Source organism: Bos indicus, chromosome 7 (assembly GCF_029378745.1).
Source record: "Bos indicus isolate NIAB-ARS_2022 breed Sahiwal x Tharparkar chromosome 7, NIAB-ARS_B.indTharparkar_mat_pri_1.0, whole genome shotgun sequence".
Lineage (NCBI taxonomy): Eukaryota > Metazoa > Chordata > Mammalia > Artiodactyla > Bovidae > Bos > Bos indicus.
The window spans coordinates 14,427,450-14,447,507 of record NC_091766.1 but is presented as its reverse complement, the minus strand read 5'-3'; the positions used below and the strand labels follow the sequence as shown (position 1 = coordinate 14,447,507).

The 20,058-nt window shown below is 49.0% G+C and overlaps 1 protein-coding gene across 8 annotated transcripts in view; it reads left to right on the top strand.

Annotated features, from left to right (window-relative positions):
* DNMT1 (DNA methyltransferase 1) overlaps positions 1-16,310 on the top strand; it is a 51,280-nt gene extending 34,970 nt beyond the window's left edge. For 6 of the 8 annotated variants that reach the window (XM_070792788.1, XM_070792794.1, XM_070792789.1 and 3 more), the window contains 12 exons: positions 635-827; positions 2,126-2,210; positions 2,405-2,533; positions 2,694-2,976; positions 3,293-3,434; positions 4,750-4,916; positions 5,295-5,472; positions 6,137-6,332; positions 6,645-6,808; positions 6,936-7,052; positions 7,821-7,911; positions 15,484-16,310. In XM_070792788.1, coding sequence (XP_070648889.1) covers positions 635-827; positions 2,126-2,210; positions 2,405-2,533; positions 2,694-2,976; positions 3,293-3,434; positions 4,750-4,916; positions 5,295-5,472; positions 6,137-6,332; positions 6,645-6,808; positions 6,936-7,052; positions 7,821-7,911; positions 15,484-15,608 — 1,870 coding nt within the window. In that variant the 3' untranslated portion in view covers positions 15,609-16,310. Of the gene's footprint in view, positions 1-634; positions 828-2,125; positions 2,211-2,404; positions 2,534-2,693; positions 2,977-3,292; positions 3,435-4,749; positions 4,917-5,294; positions 5,473-6,136; positions 6,333-6,644; positions 6,809-6,935; positions 7,053-7,820; positions 7,912-8,308; positions 8,668-15,483 lie in introns of those variants that run through there. The other 2 variants (XM_070792790.1, XM_019964130.2) reach the window with 1 other exon arrangement.
* The last annotated feature ends 3,748 nt before the right edge of the window (positions 16,311-20,058 follow it).

Genomic DNA, 20,058 nt, shown 5'->3' with positions numbered 1-20,058 from the left:
GACCAAGGCAGGCATGGAATATCCTGGGCTCTGTCTGAGGTGCCATCAAAACCCTGATATCTGTTTAAGCTGCCTTGTGTTCCGCCCCCTCCCTACTGCCAGTCCTGTCCTTTCCAGGCCCTCTTCTCCGTTTCTGGGATTTCTCTCTGTCCCAAGGTCTTGGCTTCACTGAGTTTCTGGGATCCTAATAGTACTTAGGAGCTTAAACTGAAGCTGATCCATACAGATAGGTCTACAGTTGCTCCACTTCTTAGCTAACATACAGGAAAGTTTTTCTGAAGTCTTTGAAATAACAGGTACTGAGAGAACAAGGAGTCTGGCGGGCATAGGGGGAAGAAGGCAGCTCTAGACATGCTTCTCAATAGGAGGTCAGCAACTGGTCTCAACCCAGGCCCACCCAGTCTTCTTGGAGGCATAAAGAGCAAGCAAACCCTTAGTTGAGTTCACGGTAAGAAATCCCACTTAGTTTGTGGTGTTTAGTGCCAACTAAGGGGGTTAGTAAATCAAGGTGACTTAGTGAGGCATGGGGCCTAGTCTTTACCCACTGATCCTATGAGCACATCCCCAGGAATATGCCATTTAATTCATTTTCAACTTGCGACAAACGAACTAACAAAGACTCTTGCACTCCCAGGCCGGAGAACACACACAAGTCTACCCCAGCCAGTTACCACGCAGACATCAACCTGCTTTACTGGAGCGATGAGGAGGCCGTGGTGGACTTCAAGGCCGTGCAGGGCCGCTGCACTGTGGAGTACGGAGAGGACCTGCCTCAGTGCCTCCAGGACTTCTCCGCTGGTGGCCCCGATCGCTTCTATTTTCTCGAGGTGGGGCCCTGGGCTCACTGCAGGGAGGGCCTCTGGGTCAGACACAGCACCCGAGAAGTTTACTTACCCAGAGCACGAGTCTGTGACACTCAGGTTGATCTGGAATTTAACACTTAAAGCAAAACAAAATATTTTAACATCCTAATGCAGTAACTTTGGAGAAGGCAATGGCACCCCACTCCAGTACTCTTGCCTGAAAAATCCCATGGATGGAGGAGCCTGGTGGGCTGCAGTCCATGGAGTTGCTAGGAGTCAGACACAACTGAGCAACTTCACTTTATTTTTTTACTTTCATGCATTGGAGAAGGAAATGGCAACCCACTCCAGTGTTCTTGCCTGGAGAATCCCAGGGACGGGGGAGCCTGGTGGGCTGCCGTCTATGGGGTCACACAGAGTCGGACACAACTGAATCGACTTAGCAGCGTAGCAGCAATGCAGTAACTCAGACTTCCCTGGTGGCTCAGACGGTAAAGAATCCGCCTGGAATGCAGAAGACCTGGGTTCAATCCCTAGGTTGGGAAGAGTCCCTGAAGAAGGGAATGGCAACCCACTCTAGTATTCCTGCGTGGAGAATTCCATAGACAGAGGAGTCTGACGAGCTACAGTCCATGGCATTGCAAAGAGTCAGACACAACTGAGCAACTAACACACACACATACACTCACACACAAATAACAATTTTTGTAGACTGTTAGGTGGCCTCTGCTGGTCTGGTCAGTGTCTATGAGTTAGGGAGATGGACCTCTAGCCCCAGGAGATGAATCCCTGCCCCCAGTCCCTTCAGCCTCATAGCTGAGCTTGTGGCCTGGTTATTGAGAGAGAGACGAGCCAGGAGTCTGTTGATTTAAGCTGCTGCTGCTAAGTCACTTCAGTCGTGTCCGACTCTGTGCGACCCCATAGACGGCAGCCCACCAGGCTCTCCCAATCCCTTTTTTTTTTTTTTCCTCCCAATCACTTTTAAATTGTTTGAGCATGGCTTCTTTGTGACAGGCGTGTATGGTCTTAAGATAACCCGTGTCTCCCCCAGGGTCTGGTCTGTACAGCCTGATTATGACATTTGCCTATTTTTAGAATGAGTAGTCCAGGTACTTAAAATAGCAGGAATTTCTGTCAGCTACATAAAACATTTTTATTAATAGACTTTTCCCCTTTTCTCTATTAGAATCAAAGCCCTCTTGGCTTCTGGCCATACTTAGGGAGAGATGAAGTGTATTCTTATCAGATTAACTTAAAGCCTATTTGTTAGAGAGGGGAGCTGGTGTTTCTCTTGCAGACCACTGTGGTTCTTTCCCCCTCAGGCCTATAACGCCAAGAGCAAAAGCTTTGAAGATCCTCCGAACCACGCCCGGAGCACCGGAAATAAAGGGAAAGGGAAGGGGAAAGGTATGTCGTGGTGTGTCATCCCCCCAGGTTCCTCTTCAAGTGTGTGTCCTCTAGCTCGGATACTCACGAGTCAATCAGTATGGAAGAGCAGCCTCTGACGTTACCTCCCTCAAAATGAGGTGGACTCTGAGTCACCAGGGGCTTCGAGAAGAGCCCATCAGGAACTGCTCTGACTTGGGGCCCATCTCCTGCAGGAAAAAACAGGACGAAATCTCAGACGTGTGAGCCGAGTGAACTGGAGACAGAAATCAAACTGCCGAAGCTGCGGACCCTGGACGTGTTTTCCGGCTGTGGGGGACTGTCGGAAGGCTTCCACCAAGCAGGTGCGCTCCGGGGCGGGGGGGTCTCTCCACACAACCTGTTAAAAACTCGATCAGGCAGGCTGTGTCTGGAAGACCTCTGTGGCCCTGGTCACAGCTCCGACTAGAGAGTCTCTTTCTGGGGATTTCATGACAGGTCTGTGTCCTTGTATCCCCCACCCAGGCATCTCGGAGACACTTTGGGCCATCGAGATGTGGGACCCTGCGGCCCAGGCATTCCGGCTCAACAACCCTGGGTCCACGGTGTTCACAGAGGACTGCAACGTCCTGCTGAAGCTGGTCATGGCCGGGGAGGTGACCAACTCCCGCGGCCAGAAGCTGCCTCAGAAGGGAGACGTGGAGATGCTGTGCGGCGGGCCGCCCTGCCAGGGCTTCAGCGGCATGAACCGCTTCAACTCTCGAACCTACTCCAAATTCAAGAACTCCCTGGTGGTCTCTTTCCTCAGGTAAACAGAGCGAAAGTCCCTCTGCATTCAGTGCCACCTAAGGGCAACTAGATGGCCTGCCCCCTGCAAGGCCTGGTGCCGGGGCCAAGCAGTCACCACTTTAGCCTTTACCCCTGCAGAAGGCTGCTGCTGAGCGAGGCGCCAGTCTCAGCCTTCAGGGGTTCACGGCTCCGTCTCCACTAGGGAGAGACCCTGAGAGCCGGCAGGTGTGTCTTGACAAGCATCAAAGCAGTTGGGAGTGACTTCTGGCCAAGGAGGCCTTCTTGCTCTCTCCAGGCGTGGAGCTGACTCTCTCGGTCACTCCTGTCCTCCACAGCTACTGTGACTACTACCGGCCCCGCTACTTCCTCTTGGAGAACGTTCGGAACTTCGTCTCCTTCAAGCGCTCCATGGTCCTGAAGCTGACGCTGCGCTGCCTGGTCCGCATGGGCTACCAGTGCACCTTTGGCGTGCTGCAGGTGGGCCCAGGTTGGGGGCAGATGCAGAGGCCAGAGACGGGAGCGGCCATCCCTGAGCTGCAACAAACTGTCCCTAACCGAACACGGAGCTCCAAAGGGGACTTCCCCAGCACTTCCACTGCAGGGGGTGTGGATTCGATCCCTGGTGGGGAACTGAGATCCTACATGCTGCTGAATGTGGCCAAAAATTAAAAACAAAACCCCTCAAAGGGTCAGGCTGTATAGGGTGATGACCTGTAGTGTGGTGGAGGCAGATGCTGGGGCCCACACTGCACTGTGGAGCCTTTGGCATTGAGATTCTGGAGGAACTCAAAGCCAGGACCCCAGTAAGTCCTGAGGGGCCGTGTGCAAGAGACCTCTTTGCCGCGTCATTTCCAGCTCGTTTCCACTGATGGGGTGTAGGGGTGCCCAGCTGTGGAACTCCAGGTAGCAGTTAGAGTCCCACACAGGGTGGGTCAGGAACCACACATAGACCAAACTGTTTTATAGACTAAAGAGCCGAGTCTCTGGGTGAATGGACGTGCTTATGAACACCTAAAGGGTGTGCATGGTGACACTCCAGGGGGCTCTCAGTGGCTGTGTCTGCAGTGACAGGGCCTTGGGGTGGTCAGAGGGGTCAAGGCCTCTTCTGAAGAGCAGCTGCGCTGTGTGTGCCTGTTCAGTAACTGATGGCATCACTAAAACTGAAACGAGTGCTGAAAGAGGAGGAAGAGTGGGCTGGAAAACAGTGAGTGTGTGGAGGAGAGAGTGTGGCCACTCGGCCCCAGGCCCTCCCAGTCGGTCTGCACAGTGTCTCAGCCTCACTGAACAAGCCTCGCTGGCGGCCGTGTTCTGTCCCTGTGACTGGGGGCTGCCAGGCAGGAGGCGTGGCTCCTGGTGTCTCCTCTGGCCGCTCTCCTCCCCAGGGCTAAGACCACAGCACCCGCATGTGTCTAAAGAACCGGCTGAGAGCATCTCCTGAGTTCACTCCCACCTCCTCCAGGGGCTGCCGGCCACCTCTTGGGATCTCTTGTCCTTCCCTCTGGCCTCACTCCGGTTAGGTGTAAGCCTGTGAACGACATGGCAGCCCACTCCAGTATTCTTGCCTGGGGGATGTCATGAACAGGGGAGTCTGCTGGGCTGCAGTCCATGGGATTGCAAAGATTCGGACGCAACTGAAGCAACTTAGCACTAGCACTGTGGTTTAACTAAGGGCTCTCTGGATGAGCTTCACACCAGCCAGCTGCTCCCCAAAGTCAGATGCCACGGACCCCAGCCCTTGGACCAGCGAGTCAGGGTGCCCGCTGACTGTGCATCTCTGGTCCTCCCCGCATAGGCTGGTCAGTACGGCGTGGCCCAGACTCGGAGGCGAGCCATCATCCTGGCTGCAGCCCCTGGGGAGCCACTCCCGCTGTTCCCGGAGCCGTTGCATGTGTTCGCACCCCGGGCCTGCCAGCTGAGCGTCGTGGTGGACGACAAGAAGTTTGTCAGCAACATCACCAGGTAGGAGCCCTGCCCGCCCGTGGTCGTGGTGCCGGTGAGGCTCGGGGGAGCAGGGTGGTGCCGGGGGACCTCAGTGACAAGGCCTGGGCCCGGAGAAGGGCCCGGAGCAGTGATGTGGGGTCCAGTGTGCCCCCAGAACGCTCTGCCCCCTGGGCTCATCCTGCCCAAGCACCCTGAGTACAGGGCCACAGCCAGAGCCCACACTCTACACAGGGTCTGAGGAGAGTGCTGCCCCGGTGACCTCGGGTAGCCCTTTGACCACGAGTTGAGGTCCCCTTTTCTGGAGAAGATGGTGCCAGTCGTTGGGGATAGCAGCTGTAACTCAGGTGACAGTAGCTGTGTGTCCCAGAGGTGCCAACCCTCCATGCTTTGCTGCAGGTTGAGCTCGGGTCCCTTCCGAACCATCACCGTGCGGGACACCATGTCCGACCTCCCTGAGATCCGGAACGGGGCCTCGGCACTGGAGATTTCATACAACGGGGAGCCCCAGTCCTGGTTCCAGAGGCAGCTCCGGGGCTCGCAGTACCAGCCCATCCTCAGGGATCATATTTGCAAGGTGACCAGAGCAGGCCTCCCTACAGCTGCCTGTTGGGGACAGAGCTGCGGGTGGAGCCCAGCCTGGGCTGGGGGAGCTGATGTCTGCACCTCCCCTTCCACTCCTTCTGCTCTTGATCCCTCACCGGTAGACCAGCGATATCTCAGCCGGCCCCCAGCCTCACCACCTCACCTCCTCCTCACCACCACCACCCTCCCCCACCACAGTACTTGGCCGTGGGAAGTGTTCATCAGAGCTTATTACTCTGAAGTAACAGGTCTAGGAAGACCTTATACTCCTTTCCTAGAATAGGTCTGGAATGGCCACTGTCTCCCACTGCGTCTCTCACCACCCCTGTTCTCTGGGAGACCGCAGGGCTCCCCTCCTCTGGCTCCACCTGTGCCACGCAAGCTCCTCCCAAACCCTCCCTGCACTTGCCGGAAGCCGCCCCTTCACCCGTCCCCCCTTATTCCACATCCCCGCTCTGGAGATGTCAATGCACGTGTATGACTCCAGGCTGTGCACTGGGGTTACTGTCAGTCTCCCCCAGTGAGATACAAGCCCCTGGGGGCTCCTAGTCGCCTCCAATGTGCCCAGTGCCCACCATGACAGCACCCAGCCCCCATGGTTCCTGCTTGGGTGCTCCCGGAACTGGGCGACAGCCGGGCCTGCTGTGCTCCTCCAGGACATGAGCGCCTTGGTGGCTGCCCGCATGCGGCACATCCCCCTGGCCCCGGGCTCGGACTGGCGTGACCTGCCCAACATTGAGGTGCGGCTCTCTGACGGCACCCTGGCCCGGAAGCTGCGGTACAACTACCACGACAAGAAGAACGGCTGCAGCAGCAGCGGCGCCCTCCGTGGGGTCTGCTCCTGTGTGGAAGGTGGGGCACCCCCTCCCCGTGCCCTGGCCTCTGGGTATGGCTTCCTCCTGCTTGGTGCGAAGCTTCCAGCCCCCTTAGGGTCTGCAGCCATGCGGGGGGCTCAAGGGAAGGGGCACGGTCTCAGGCTTTCTCAGCAGGAGGTGCAGGGGCTCAGGAGCCCAGTGGCCCTGAGCTGGGTGCAGACCCACCAGACCTGGGTGTCCCTGCTCTAAATAAAGGCTGCTGAAAGCAGGGCTTATAGGGAGGCTCCGCCCGGTGGACTGTCCTCACGCCCCGCTCCCACGGCCCCATCACAGCCCTCTCTCCCTGCAGGCAAGCCCTGTGAGCCTGCGGCCCGACAGTTTAACACCCTTATCCCCTGGTGCCTGCCCCACACTGGGAACAGGCACAACCACTGGGCCGGCCTCTACGGGCGTCTCGAGTGGGACGGCTTCTTCAGCACAACCGTCACCAACCCCGAGCCCATGGGCAAGCAGGTAGGTCTGCGGGCCCCTCGGGCCTGGTGGGGACGGACTCGCTGGCCAGGGCCAGCGTGGGCTTCTGGTGGCACGGTCGTAGGTGGTCGCCTCTCACACCCTCCCCCACCATGCTTCTCGCTCCCAGGGCCGCGTGCTCCACCCCGAGCAGCACCGAGTGGTGAGCGTCCGGGAGTGCGCCCGCTCCCAGGGCTTCCCCGACACCTATCGGCTGTTCGGCAACATCCTGGACAAGCACCGGCAGGTCAGTGGACGGACGCTGAGGCGGGGCCGGCCGGCAGCTCCCACGATGCAGGCCCGTCGAGAGGAGACCAGGGTGGGGTGGGTCCGTGGGGAGCTTGGCTCACACGGTCACTTCTGAGGGGATGCTGAACCCCCACAGCTGGTTGACTGGCTGGCCTCAGTATTCCCAGGAGGGTGGTGGTAAGAAGCGGGTAACCCGCCATCCCTGGGGCCTCGGGTCCTCATGGGTCAGGCGGAATCACTAAGTGTGTGGTTGCTATTGACAGCTGAAGGAGATTTAGCCCAAAGGAAACTTCCAGCACATCACACAAAGCAGGCTGAGCGTGTGGTGGTGCAAATTCACTGTTTTGTCACTAAGCATTGAAATGAACCAGTATTTCCTCCTGTTCCTCAGAGTACTAGTTTTGGCTCTTAATTAAGGTACATCCAAGTAATGCAGGTGCATGGCTGGGGTTACAGCGAGACTTTCCCATTTCACACCACCCTCACCCCCCTCAACATGCTGTTCTCCCAGAGTATCAACTTTCAGCCAGAAGTGAGACCTGGTGGCTTTTGTATCTGGATTCTAAGATTTTCTAAAGCCCTTTAAATCCCCTTTCTCTGGCTGATTCTTGACCCATCAGTGTTCGGGGTGGGAAGAGGGTCCAGTGGAAGGGCTTTGTAGGCCTCTGTGAGCCTGAGGCCAGGGACCCAGTGCCCGGGTCTGAGTGGAGGCTGGTGCTGACTCCAGCCATGCCAAACCAGGTGTCGCCCTCCTTCCCTCCTGCAGGTGGGTAATGCTGTGCCGCCGCCACTGGCCAAAGCCATCGGCTTGGAGATCAAGCGCTGCATGTTGGCCAAAGCGCGCGAGAGCGCCTCAGGTATGGTGGGGGCGGACTCGGCAAGGGTGTGATGTTTTGGGGCGACCCACCCAGTGGCCTCGCGTCTCTCTCAGGGTTGCTGTGAGACTGAGCAGGCAGGCGGGTGGGTAAGTGGACAGGCACTGGGGCCCGGTTCTGTCCTGTGGCAGAGTCTGGCTCGGCTGGGCCCACCGTGGACGCTAACCCAGGCAGTCTTAGAAGCCTTTAGGGGACACCTGAGTAGTGCTCAGTCTCTCTGAATGTTGATACAGAGCTGCCACAGGTTCTTACCTGGTCATCCTTTAACATCGACACCTGGGTATTAACATAGCTCCTGATTGATGTACCTGTCGTACTTGTCTGTTGCTTACTGTAGCATACGTTCCCTGCAGTGACTCTCCCTTTTATTTCCCTTCAGCTAAAATCAAGGAGGAGGCTGCCAAGGACTAGTTCTCTCCTCCTATCACCCATGTTTCTGCCACCAGAGATCCCCAACGTGCACTGATATTGTTGTATTTTTCACATGTCAATCAGTCAGTTCAGATGTGTCGTATGCGGTGTTTGTGGCCTTGGCTGACATGAAGCTCTTCAGTGAGATTTGCCTATCGGCTAATTTGACTTAGTGATCAAACTGTGCAGTACTTTGTCCATTCTGGATTTTAAAAGTTTTTTATTACGCATTATATAAAATTTACCACTGTATGAAGTGGAAATTAAGACTTTATGTAGTTTTTATATGTTGTAATATTTCTTCAAATAAATCTCTCCTATAAATCACCCTGGGTGGCGACTCACAATTTACGAGGGACTTCTGGCTGCCTCTCCACTGAGGCAGGATGAGAGTGGGGTCCTTAGTGCCAAGTGTGACCCCACAGAGGTGTTGGTCTGAAGTTAGATCACTCCATGTGTATTTGGGGTAGAGATTGTGACTCAGTGCTGGCCAATAACATGCAAGTAGAACTTGCTGGTGGTGTTTTTAGGAAAGCCTTTTATTTATTTATTTTTTAGCTACACTGTGAAGCATGCAGGGTCTTAATTCGCCAGCCAGGAATCGAACCTGCATTGGGAGCATGGAGTCTTAACTACTGGACCACTGGGGAAGTCCCCAGGAAGCCTTAGTTGGCCTTCCTCGTGGCCTTGTATCTCTTTGGTCTGGAGTGGGCTGTGATGCCTGGCAGTGTAGTGACTGTCTTGTGACCACGAGGCCAGAAGCCCCACACAACAGATGGTGGCACAAGAAGAGAATCATCAGTTGGAGCCCTGGCCTGCCACCCCCAGACAGACCCTGTATTTACTTAAGAATCTGTTAGGTGGACTTTCCATGTTTTCAGCCTGACTGAATTCTAAGAGGAACAAACCTTTTCTTTGGCTCATCTTTGGGAAAGACCTGTATAAAATGACAATGAAGCAGAAGCAGACAAACAAGTGTCACTCACCAGCACAAACCCCAGAGGGCCACTGTTAAGACGTCAAGTAGCACGTGCCCCACCTCTATGTATTCAGGAGGGTACTCGGTGGCGCCTCTACTGGAACATGCCATGCAAGTCACAGGTGCCTTAATCACAAGACTAAAGGACTAGAGAGCGTTCAAATGTAAGATCCATTCAGCTCCTTCATAAGTAGTCTGGCTTCCCTGGTGGCTCAGTCAGTAAAGAATCGGCCTGCCAATGCAGGAGGCTCAGGTTTGACCCCTGGGTGAGGAAGATCCCCTCAAGAAGGAAATAGCAACCCACTCTGGTGTTCTTGCGTGGAGAATCCCCATGGACAGAAGAGCCTAGTAGACTACAGTCCATGGGGTTGCAAGAGTCGGACACGACTTCACGACTTAGCAACTAATCTACCACATAGTAAGTAATTAAATGTTTTATCTTCCTGCTGTTGTAAACGGCACCATCCTTGGATAGACTCTTCCATTGTGTCACAAAGGTCCGTCTAGTCAAAGCTATGGTTTTTTCCAGTAGTCATAGCTGTGAGAGTTGGACCATAAAGAAGGCTGAGCACCAAAGAATTGATGCTTTCGAACTATCGTTCTGGAGAAGACTTGAGACTTGCAGACCTGGGACTGCAAGGAGATCAAACCAGTCAATCCTAAAGGAAATCAACCCTGAGTATGTATTGGAAGGATTGATGCTGAAGCTGAAGCTCCAATACTTTGGCCACTTGATGTGAAGAGCCCACCTCATTAGAAAAAACCCTGATGGTGGGACAGATTGAAGGCAGGAGGAAAAGGGGACGACAGAGGATGAGATGGTTGGATGGCATCACTAACTCAATGGACATGTGTTTGAGCAAGGTCTGGGAGACAATGAAGGACAGGGAAGCCTGGTGTGCTGCAATCCATGGGGTCACAGTCGGAAATGACGTAACGACTGATAATTTAATTCTGTCAAAGCTCATGACAGACTTGAGGGATTTTAAGCCTTTTTTTGTGTTTGTGTACAGTTCAATGGCATCCAATACAATCACTCTGTTGTAGGACCATCACCACTGTGTATTTCCAGAACATTTTTATCATCCCAAACAAACTTCATAGCCACTAAATAACAACCCCTCATTCCCATCTCCCTCCGCCCAGCCCCTGGTAACCTCTACCCTATACTTTCTGAGTTTCCCCATTCTAGGCATCTCATAGAAATGGGATCATAGTTAGCCTTCTGCGTCTGACTTCTTTCACTCAGCAGAACTCTCTCTGGGTTCATCCGTGTTATAGCGCTGGTCAGAACTTCCTTTTTAAGGGTGAATGACATTCCCTCGTATGTATACACGTTTTGTCCATCAGTCTGTCAATGGACATTTGCACTGCTTCCACCTTCTGGCTATTGTGAATAATGCTGGAGTAAACGCTGATGTACAAGTATCTCTCTGAGGTCCCGCTTTCAAGTCTCTGGAGTATATACCTTGGAACAGAATTGTTGGATCACAGGCTACTTCTATGTTTAACTTGTTGAGGAACCAGCAAAAACTTTTTTATAGCAACTGTACCATTTTACATTTGTGCTAGCAACACACAGATGTTCAAATCTCTTTACATCTTTGCCCACACTTGTTACTTTTTGTTTCATAAATGCCATCCTAGTAGTGTCTCGCTGTGGTTTTTACTGGTTTCAGGTTTATGGTGTGTGTGTGCGTACATGTTCATTTTAATTTTTTAAAATTGTGAAATACATATGATGTAATTTTCCACCTTAACCATTTTTAAGTGTGCAGTTCAACGGCACTAAGTAATTTCACACTGCAGTTACATCAGTACCATCCATCTCTAGAACTCTGTTCATCTTGTGAAACTGAAACTCTGTCCCCATTAAACACCAATTCTGAAGGCTGGGGGAAGGATGGATTGGGAGTCTGGGGTCAGCAGATGCAAATGATCATATATAGGATGGATAAACAAGGTCCTACTATGTAGCACAGGGAACTATATTCAAAAGCCTGTGATAAACCACAGTGGAAAAGAATATGAAAAAGAATATATACATGTATAATTGACTCAGTTTACTGTACAATAGAAATTAACAATACTGTAAATCAACTACACCTCACGTCTTCTGTTTGTTTTGGTTTTTTGGCCATGCCCTGTGGCTTGCAGAATCTTTTCTTAGATTTTAATTTTTATTGTAGTATTGTGAAAGTTGCTTAGTCGTGTCCAACTCTTTGCCACCCCGTGGACTCTCGCCTGCCAGGCTCCTCTGTCCATGGGATTCTCCTGGCCAGAATAGTGGAGTGGGTTCCCTTCTCCATGGGATCTTCCCAAACAAGGGATTGAACCCAGGTCTCCCGAATTGCAGGCAGATTCTTTATCATCTGAGACACCAGGGAAGCCCAAGAAAACTCAAGTGGGCAGGTGGCTTATCCCGTCTCCAGGAGATCTTCCCAACCCACGGGTCAAACCCCCGTCTCTTATGTCTCCTGCATTGGTAGATGGGCTCTTTACCAGTAGCACCTCCTGGGAGGCCCTCAGGTCACCACAGAACATTGAATAGTTCCCTGTGCTGTATAGTAGGCTGTCATTAGTTATCTGTTATACACAGTAATGTATATATGTCAATTCCAGTCTCCCATTTCATCCCACCCTCTTCTCCCCTTGCTATCCGTAAGTTATCCTCTATATCTGTATCTCTATTTCTGCTCAACAAATAAATTCATCTACCATTTTTCTAGATTCCACATAGAAGCATTATGTACAATATTTATTTTTCTCTTTCTGACTGACTTCACCCTGTATGACAGTCTAGGTCCATCCACATCTCTGCAAATAGCACTATTTCATTCCTTTTATCGCCGAGTAATATTCCATTGCATACATGTACCACATCTTCTTTATTCCTCTGTTGATGGACATTTAGCTTTCTTCCATGTCCTGGCTGTTGTAAATAGTGTTGCATTGAATACTGTGGTGCATGTATCTTTTTGAGTTATGTTTCTCTCTGGGTGTATGCCCATGACAGCTTGCAGAATTTTAGTTGCCTGACCAGGGACTGAATAAACCTGGGCCCTCAGCAGTGGACCACCAGGGAATTCCCAGAAGCTCCTTCCTTTTAAAACTGAATAATATTCCACTGTATGGATGGACCACATTTTGTTCATTCATTCATCCATCAATGGACACTAGGGTTGCTTCCACCTTCAGGCTAGTGTGAATCATGCTGCTATGAATGCGGATGTACAAACATCTGTTCAAGGCCATACTTTCAGTTCCTTTCTGTATATACCCGGAAATGCTGGGTCATATTTCTATTCTGTAGTCATTCTATTTCTACATTTTTGAGGACCCATCATACTGTTTTCCACAACAGCCAAGTTGTGTTTTTGTTTTTTTATTTTTTGACTTCACCCCACGGCATGTGGGATCCTAATTCCCTGATCAGGAATTGAACCCACATCCCCTGCATTGAAAGATGGAGTCTTAACCACTGGACCGCTGGGGAAGTCCAGATTGTTTTGTTTTTAATGAAATGCTTATTCAAAGCACAGATGAAGACTCTTTGTCTTTCCCGCCTGCTACTTCCTCAGACACAACCATGATGAAAGTGTTGCTGTGTTTCCTTCCTGTCTAGGTTTTTCCACCGTTACCACATGTTCCTAAACTCAGTTATTTTCTGCATCTTTAAAAAACATTAGGTTCATCTATTCTACGCGTATCTATCGGCAACCTGTTTTTCTCAAGCACGTTTGCAATTTTCAAACAAAAGCAAGCTACAGAAAAAAAGATGACACTGAATCCCACAATGGCCAAAACGAATGGTCAGTACTTGTTTCCCCTTTTGTGTCACAAGGAAGCTTTTCTAACACCCCATCATCGCCACAATGACCACGATCACGCACATATGTAGTGTGTCCACACTGACAGGCAATCATTTGCAACTACTAATTGAAAACTAACACAAACAATCACACAACCACTGATCTACCACTGACTATTCCAGCACTGGTTCCAGTGCTGGGCAAGCATGCAGCAATCACACAGACCAACATCATCCCCAGCAGTCTCAAGAACAAAGTGAGCAGACAAACTCCACAAAGAATAAGGGGATTTTGAAAAGCAAGAAATACTACAATCAAAATAAAGCAGAGAACATGGGGACTTCTCTGGTGGCCCAGTACCTAAGACTCCATGCTCCCAATGCAGGGGGCTCGGGTTTGATCCCTGGTCAGGGAACTAGATCCTGCATGCTACAACTCGAGATCCCACATGCCACGACAAAGATAGAAAATTCCACTTGGCCAAATATGTAATTTTTTTTAAAAAACAATCAATTGGGATGGTCTGACTCTGACTCTGATCCTTAATTTGTTCCTTTCCAGATTTTATTATTAAAATGCACACATGTATGTGCAGCTGGACTTTTTTCTAAAGATCTGGCTCTTTTTTTTTTTCCAAGGATAGCTGGACTTTCTACTTGTATATTTGCCTATGTCATCAACTGCCCAGATCAAGATGCAGAAAATTCCCTTCACCTGCCTGGCACTGCAAGCTGGTTCCATCTCCATTAAGAGATGATCACAGATGATTTGTTACTATGGGTTAGTTTCGCCTGTTAGAGAATTTCACACCAGTGGAATCCTATGGTGTCTCTTCATTTGTGTCTGAGACGTGCATCCGTGTCACTATCAGTCATTTGCTTCCCTTTATTGCTACATGGTACTCCATTGTAGAGATGGAACAGTTTATCCATGCCTCTGCTGATGGAGTTCTGAATTCTGTTATGACCTGCATTGTGTCTCCCACAAAATTCATATGTTGAATAACCCCTAGTACCTCAGAATGTGAATATATTTGAGGATAGAATCTTAAAAAAATGTTTTAAAGATAAATAAAATGAGGTCATTAGGGTGGGCCCTAAGCCGACAGGCCTGGTGTCCTTATAAGGACCATGTGAAGACACAGGGAGAAGACAGCCATCCACAAGCCAGGGAGATAGGACTCAGAGGACATTTTGATCTCAGACTCCCAGCCTCCAGAACTGTGAGAAAATAAATGTTCATTGTTTATGAGCTCTTCAGTCTGGTATTTTGTTATGGCAGAAACAAATTCAAATGATTCCCAATTTGGGCCATTGTGAATAAGTCTGCTGTGAATGTTCATGTGCATGTCCTAATATGTGACCTTTTGTGGATGTGTGTTTCTCGTGCTTTTGAAGAATACCAAGAAGTGGAATTCCACCTATGAGCACCAGTGAGTCCCTTGAAACTGCTGCCAAATTTCTGAGCGGTGCCACACCCTGAGTGTCCACACTCCCCTCCTGACGCCCTCTGTAGAGTTCCTTCCACTCTTGTCTTTTTTTTTTTAATTATTTTTATTTGGGGCTGCACTGGGTCTTCACTGCTGTGTTCGGGCTTTTCTCTAGTTGTGGTGAGCAGGGGGCTCCTCTGCAGTGGCTTCTTTCGTGGGGCACAGGCTCCAGGCATGTGAGGGCTTCAGCAGTTGCGGCTCCCAAGCTCCAGGTGCGCAGGCTCAGTAGGAGCACAGGAGTTTAGTGTTCCACGGCATGTGGAATCTTCCCAGACCAGGGATCAAACCCCTGTCCCTTGCATTGGCAGGCAGATTCTTTCCCACTGGACCACCAGGGAAGTCCTGCTCTTATCTTGGCTGCTGTCCTGTGGAGTCTCTGGATGTGGACAGAATGTTGGTGTGGTGATAAAGGACCACAAGAATGGCTCAGGGACTTCTTTTCCATCCAGCCTTGGACTCAGGCTTCTCCCCACTGTCCTATGCTTCCCTTGGCCCCCTTTTATTATCCCTTAGAAAATACCTGATTTGAAAAAAAAATACATGTTCAATGTTTAAGAAAAAGTTTTCCAGGGATTTCCCTGGCAGTCCAGTGGTTAAAACTCTGTGCTTCCACTGAAGCGGGTGCAGGTTCGATTCTTAATCAGGGAACTAAAGTCTCATATGATGTGTGGTGTAGCCACCACATAAATAAATAGAGAACTAAAAAGAAAATTGTATTCCATACAGAAAGAATACTGCGATGGAAGTACAAGCAAACCTCAGAGATGTTGCAGGTCTAGTTGTAAACCACTGCAGTAAAGCAAATATCAAAATTAATCGATAAAGAAAATATGAGTCACAATTTTTTTTTGTTTGTTTTCTAGGGCATATAAAAGTCATGTTTGGGGGATTCCTTGATGGCTTAGTGGTAAAGAATCTGCCTGCCAGTGCAGGAGACACGGATTCAATCCCTGATCCAGGAAGATCCCACATGCTGCAGAGCAACTAAGCCCGTGTGCCGCAACAATTAAGTTTGTGCCCTAGAGCCTGGGGGCCGCAACTGCTGAAGCCATGGAGCCCTAGAGCTTGAACTCCGAAACAGGAGAAGCCGCTGCAATAAGAAGCTTGGGCACTGCAACTAGGGAGTAATCCCTGCTGTCCACAACTAGAGAAAAGCCCAAGCAGCAACAAAGACCCAACACAGTCAAAAAGAAATACATTTTAAAAATAAATAAGAGTCATGTTTGGACTTCCTGGCGGTCCAGTGGTTAAGGGTCTGCCTGCCAGTGCAGGGAAGTGAAGTGAAAGTCACTCACTCATGTCTGACTCTTTGAGACTCCAATACAGTCCATGGAGTTCTCCAGGCCAGAATACTGGACTGGGTAGCCTTTCCCTTCTCCAGGGGATCTTCCCAACCCAGGGATTGAACCCAGGTCTCCCACATTGCAGACGGATTCTTTACCAGCTGAGCCACAAGGGAAGACTGCCAGTGCAGAGAACAGGGGTTCAATCCCTGGTCCAAGAAGATTCCACATGCCGTGAGGCAACTAAGCCTGTGAGCCACCACTACTGAGCCTGTGCTCCAAAGATCCTGCTGTGCAACAGGGGGAGCCACCACAGGAGAAACCCCTTTGGCCGCAACTAGAGAAAGCCCTCACAGTAATGAAGACCCAGCGCAGCCCAAAGTAAATAAAATAATTTTTTAAAGTCATGTTTACACTATGTGTATACGTGTGTATGTGCTCAGTGGCGTCCAGCTCTTTGTGACCCCAGTGGGACTGTAGCCCACTAGGCTCCTCTGTCCAGGGCATCCTACAGGCAAGAATACTGGAGCGGGTTGCCGTTTTCTTCTCCAGGGAATCTTCCCGACTCAGGGATCAAACCCACAGCTCTTACATCTCCTGCATTGGCAGTTGGATTCTTTACCACAAGCGACACCTGGGAAGCCCTATGTAGTCTATTTAAAGTGCACAATAGTATTATGTCTAGAAAAAAAAAAAAACTTTTAATTTAATAATACTTTACTGCTGCTGCTGCTGCTAAGTCCCTTCAGTCGTGTCCGACTCTGTGCGACCCCATGGACTACAGCCTACCAGGCTCCTCCATCCATGGGATTTTCCAGGCAAGAGTACTGGAGTGGGGTGCCATTGCCTTCTCCGAATACTTTACTGCTAAAAATGCTAAATAAACATCATCTGACCATGCAGGGTTCCCACCAACCTTCAATTGGTAGGAAATCTATCAAGTGCAATGAAACAAACTATGCCTATAAAGATGAGGCCAAATCGAAACACCCAGAAGCATCAGTGTTTAGTGGTTAAGGTCCTTCTGGGTAGCCAGAAATGGGCACAGTTTTCTCTAACAGGGGTGAAGCTCGTTGGGCAATATTTAGCTAATCCCTTAGTCATGACAGTTGTGCTGTTTTCAGTTCCAACCCTTTAAACCACATTGCACTGGGCGCCTTCTTATAGCCAGTTTAGGGCACTTGGATGTATATTTCCTTAGGCCCCTTCCAGAAGAGGACATGCGAATTTGTGAATATGAAAAACATGTTAAAAGGACTTCCCTGATGGTCCATGGCTAAGACTTCAAGTTACCAATGCAGGGGGTGGGGGACGGGGCCGGTTCGATCCCTGGTCAGGGAACCAGACCCCACAAGCGGCAACTAAGAGTTTGCATGCTGCAACTAAAGATCCCACATGCAACTAAGACAGGCTGCAGCCAAGTAAGGAAATACAAAAAAAGAAGAGATTTAAAAAACATATTGTATATACATTACATCTCGCATATGTAACATAGGGTGTGTGCTATATATTAACATGAAAAATATAATTTTATAGTTTATGTATATGTTTACATTTAAACCAAAAAAAAATCAGATGGTAAAAATTTTAACTAAAACAGCATTTAAAAAATAACCTTCTCTTTCCCGATGGCTTCCTCTCAAAGCATTCTCTCAGCAATAGTTTGATAATTCTGTTCCTAAAATAGCTTGAATGTATCTACATATCTATCTATTATTAAAGATATACAAAAATTGGTTCCTATAGCATATGCCATTTTATACCTTGCTTCATGTTCTTTTCTTGGATGTATTTTTAACATGAACTCAAGTAGATCTACTTCCTTAAGGACTGAATAGCATTTAATAGATTACAGCATAGCATGTCTTTTTTTCTTTTAATATTTATTTATTTGGCCACACCAGGTCTTAGTTGCAGCATGCCAGATCTTCCCTGACCAGGGATCAAACCCAGGCCCCCTGCATCGGGAGCTCTGAGTCTTAGCCACTGGAGCACCGGGGAAGTCCCAGCAGCATAACACGTCTTAATCTATTTAACCAGCCGCTGTTAAGGGACAGATAGGAATTTCCAGTTTTTGCTGTCATGAACAGTACTGTTCGGATAGCTTGTTCTCACATCTTTACATACATTCCCAGGTTTTTCTCACAGGTTGAATTGTCAACTGATTCAAAGGAAAACACGTATGTGTACTTAAGTTTTAGTAGATATCATCAGTATGCCATCTGAAGAGTTTGCATAATCTCACGAACAAAGTACAGGAGTGTCTTTTTCTCTGTATCTTTGCTACCACTGAGTAATATCAAATTTTTACAGTTTTGCCCAACTGCAACTTTCATTGTTTGGATTTTGCATTTCTTGAAGTAAACTTTAGTGAGTTTGCACAAATGTTTCTTGACCCTTTGTACAAACTTTATAATAGATTCATCTGTTGTCAGACTGCCCTCTTTTTTTTTTTTTTGGTGGTGCCTCACAGCTTGCAGTCCTTGTTTCCTGACCAGGAGTTGAACCCGTGACCCCTACAATAGAAGTCTGAAGTCCTAACCACTGATTGTTACTGTTGTTCAGTTGCTAAGTCTTGGCCGACTCTTTGTAACCCCATGGACTGCAGCACGCCAAGCTTCCCTGTCCTTCATTATCTCTCAGAGTTTGCTCAAAGTCATGTCTACTGAGTCAGTGATGCTGTCTAACCATCTCATCGTCTGCTGCCCTCTGGACCACCAGGAACTCCCAACCACTCTCTTTATTTACTTATTTTCCCAGCCTCCTTCCTGGTCTCCTGCTAATTTATTCCTTTCCACCCTATCCTCTACAGGCTTCTAGAATAATCTTTCTCACAAGAAAATCTGGTCACATTGGGTGACCATTCAGAACGTGTCAGTGCCTCACCCACACCCCACATCGTGCAGGATAGAGAGCCTATGCTGGGAATTCCATGGTGGTCCAGTGGCTAAAACTCTGTGCCCAAGATACAGGGGGGCTGGGTTTGATCCCTGGTCAGGGAACTAGTTCCCACGTGCCACAGCTAAGACTCTATGCAGCCAAATAAATAAAAATAAATATTTTTAAAACCTTATATATATATATATATATATATATATATATATATAACAGACTACGATCTTTAGTCTAGTTTTTAAAGTCCTTTATAATCTGGTTCCTATCGGTTCCAAATACCCACAAATTGAGCACTTATCAAGTGTAGACACCCTGAGGGTGCTGGGGACCCAGAAGTGAACGAAGCAGGCAAATGTCTTTCTGCAGCAGTCTACAGCAGTTTTTACCATTTTTTTCATTATCGTCCCTCTAAAAGAGAAAAATGGAATTATCTTCAATTTAAATCAATGTTAATCTAATTACATTTAATTTCTCCCTAACAATAGAAATTAAATGTTTAGTAATAAGATTTTGTCTGGGAGGGTTGGCTCTGGAGGGCCACAAGTCATTGTCATCTCCAAGTTGGTTTGTTTTTTTGCCACAGAACAATTAATTTTGGTCCCCTTGGGAGTCATATCACTCCCACTGAGAATGCATGCGGTAGAGGGAAAGCTGGACAATAAGCAATAAATTAAAGAAAATGGAAAAGATTATATCAGGGAGCCAAGAATGTTACTAGGAATTCCCTGGTGGTCCAGTGGTTAAAACTCTGCACTTCCACTGCAGGGCCCAGGTCTGATACCTGGTTAGGGAATTAAGATCCTGCAAGCTTTACCGTTCGGAGGGGAAAGAAAGAAAAAAGTTACTCAAAGAGGGAGAATAGTAAGGGGGTGACTTGATATCTTGGTCATTTGAATCAGGAAAGTTCTTTCCAGACAAGGAAGACCAGTTTTGGTTTCTTCAGCTGAAAAATGGAAACGATAATTTCCTCCTCACAGTTCCTGCAAACAGTAAGAGCTATATAATTGAGCTTATTGTCATTATTTTTAATTTTTAAAAAAAGGTAAATGAAAAGGTCCGGTGGTTAAGACTCAGTGATCCCAATGCAGGCGCTCCTGGTCCAGGAACTAGATCCCACATGCCGCAACTAAGACCCAGCGCAGCCAAATAAATAAATAAACAAGATTTTAAGGTAAATGAGCCGAGCCTCTATTCAGCTATTAATAGGAAGATACCAGGGCCCAGCCTCTCACACAGCCGTCACCTCTACCTCCGTCCGTA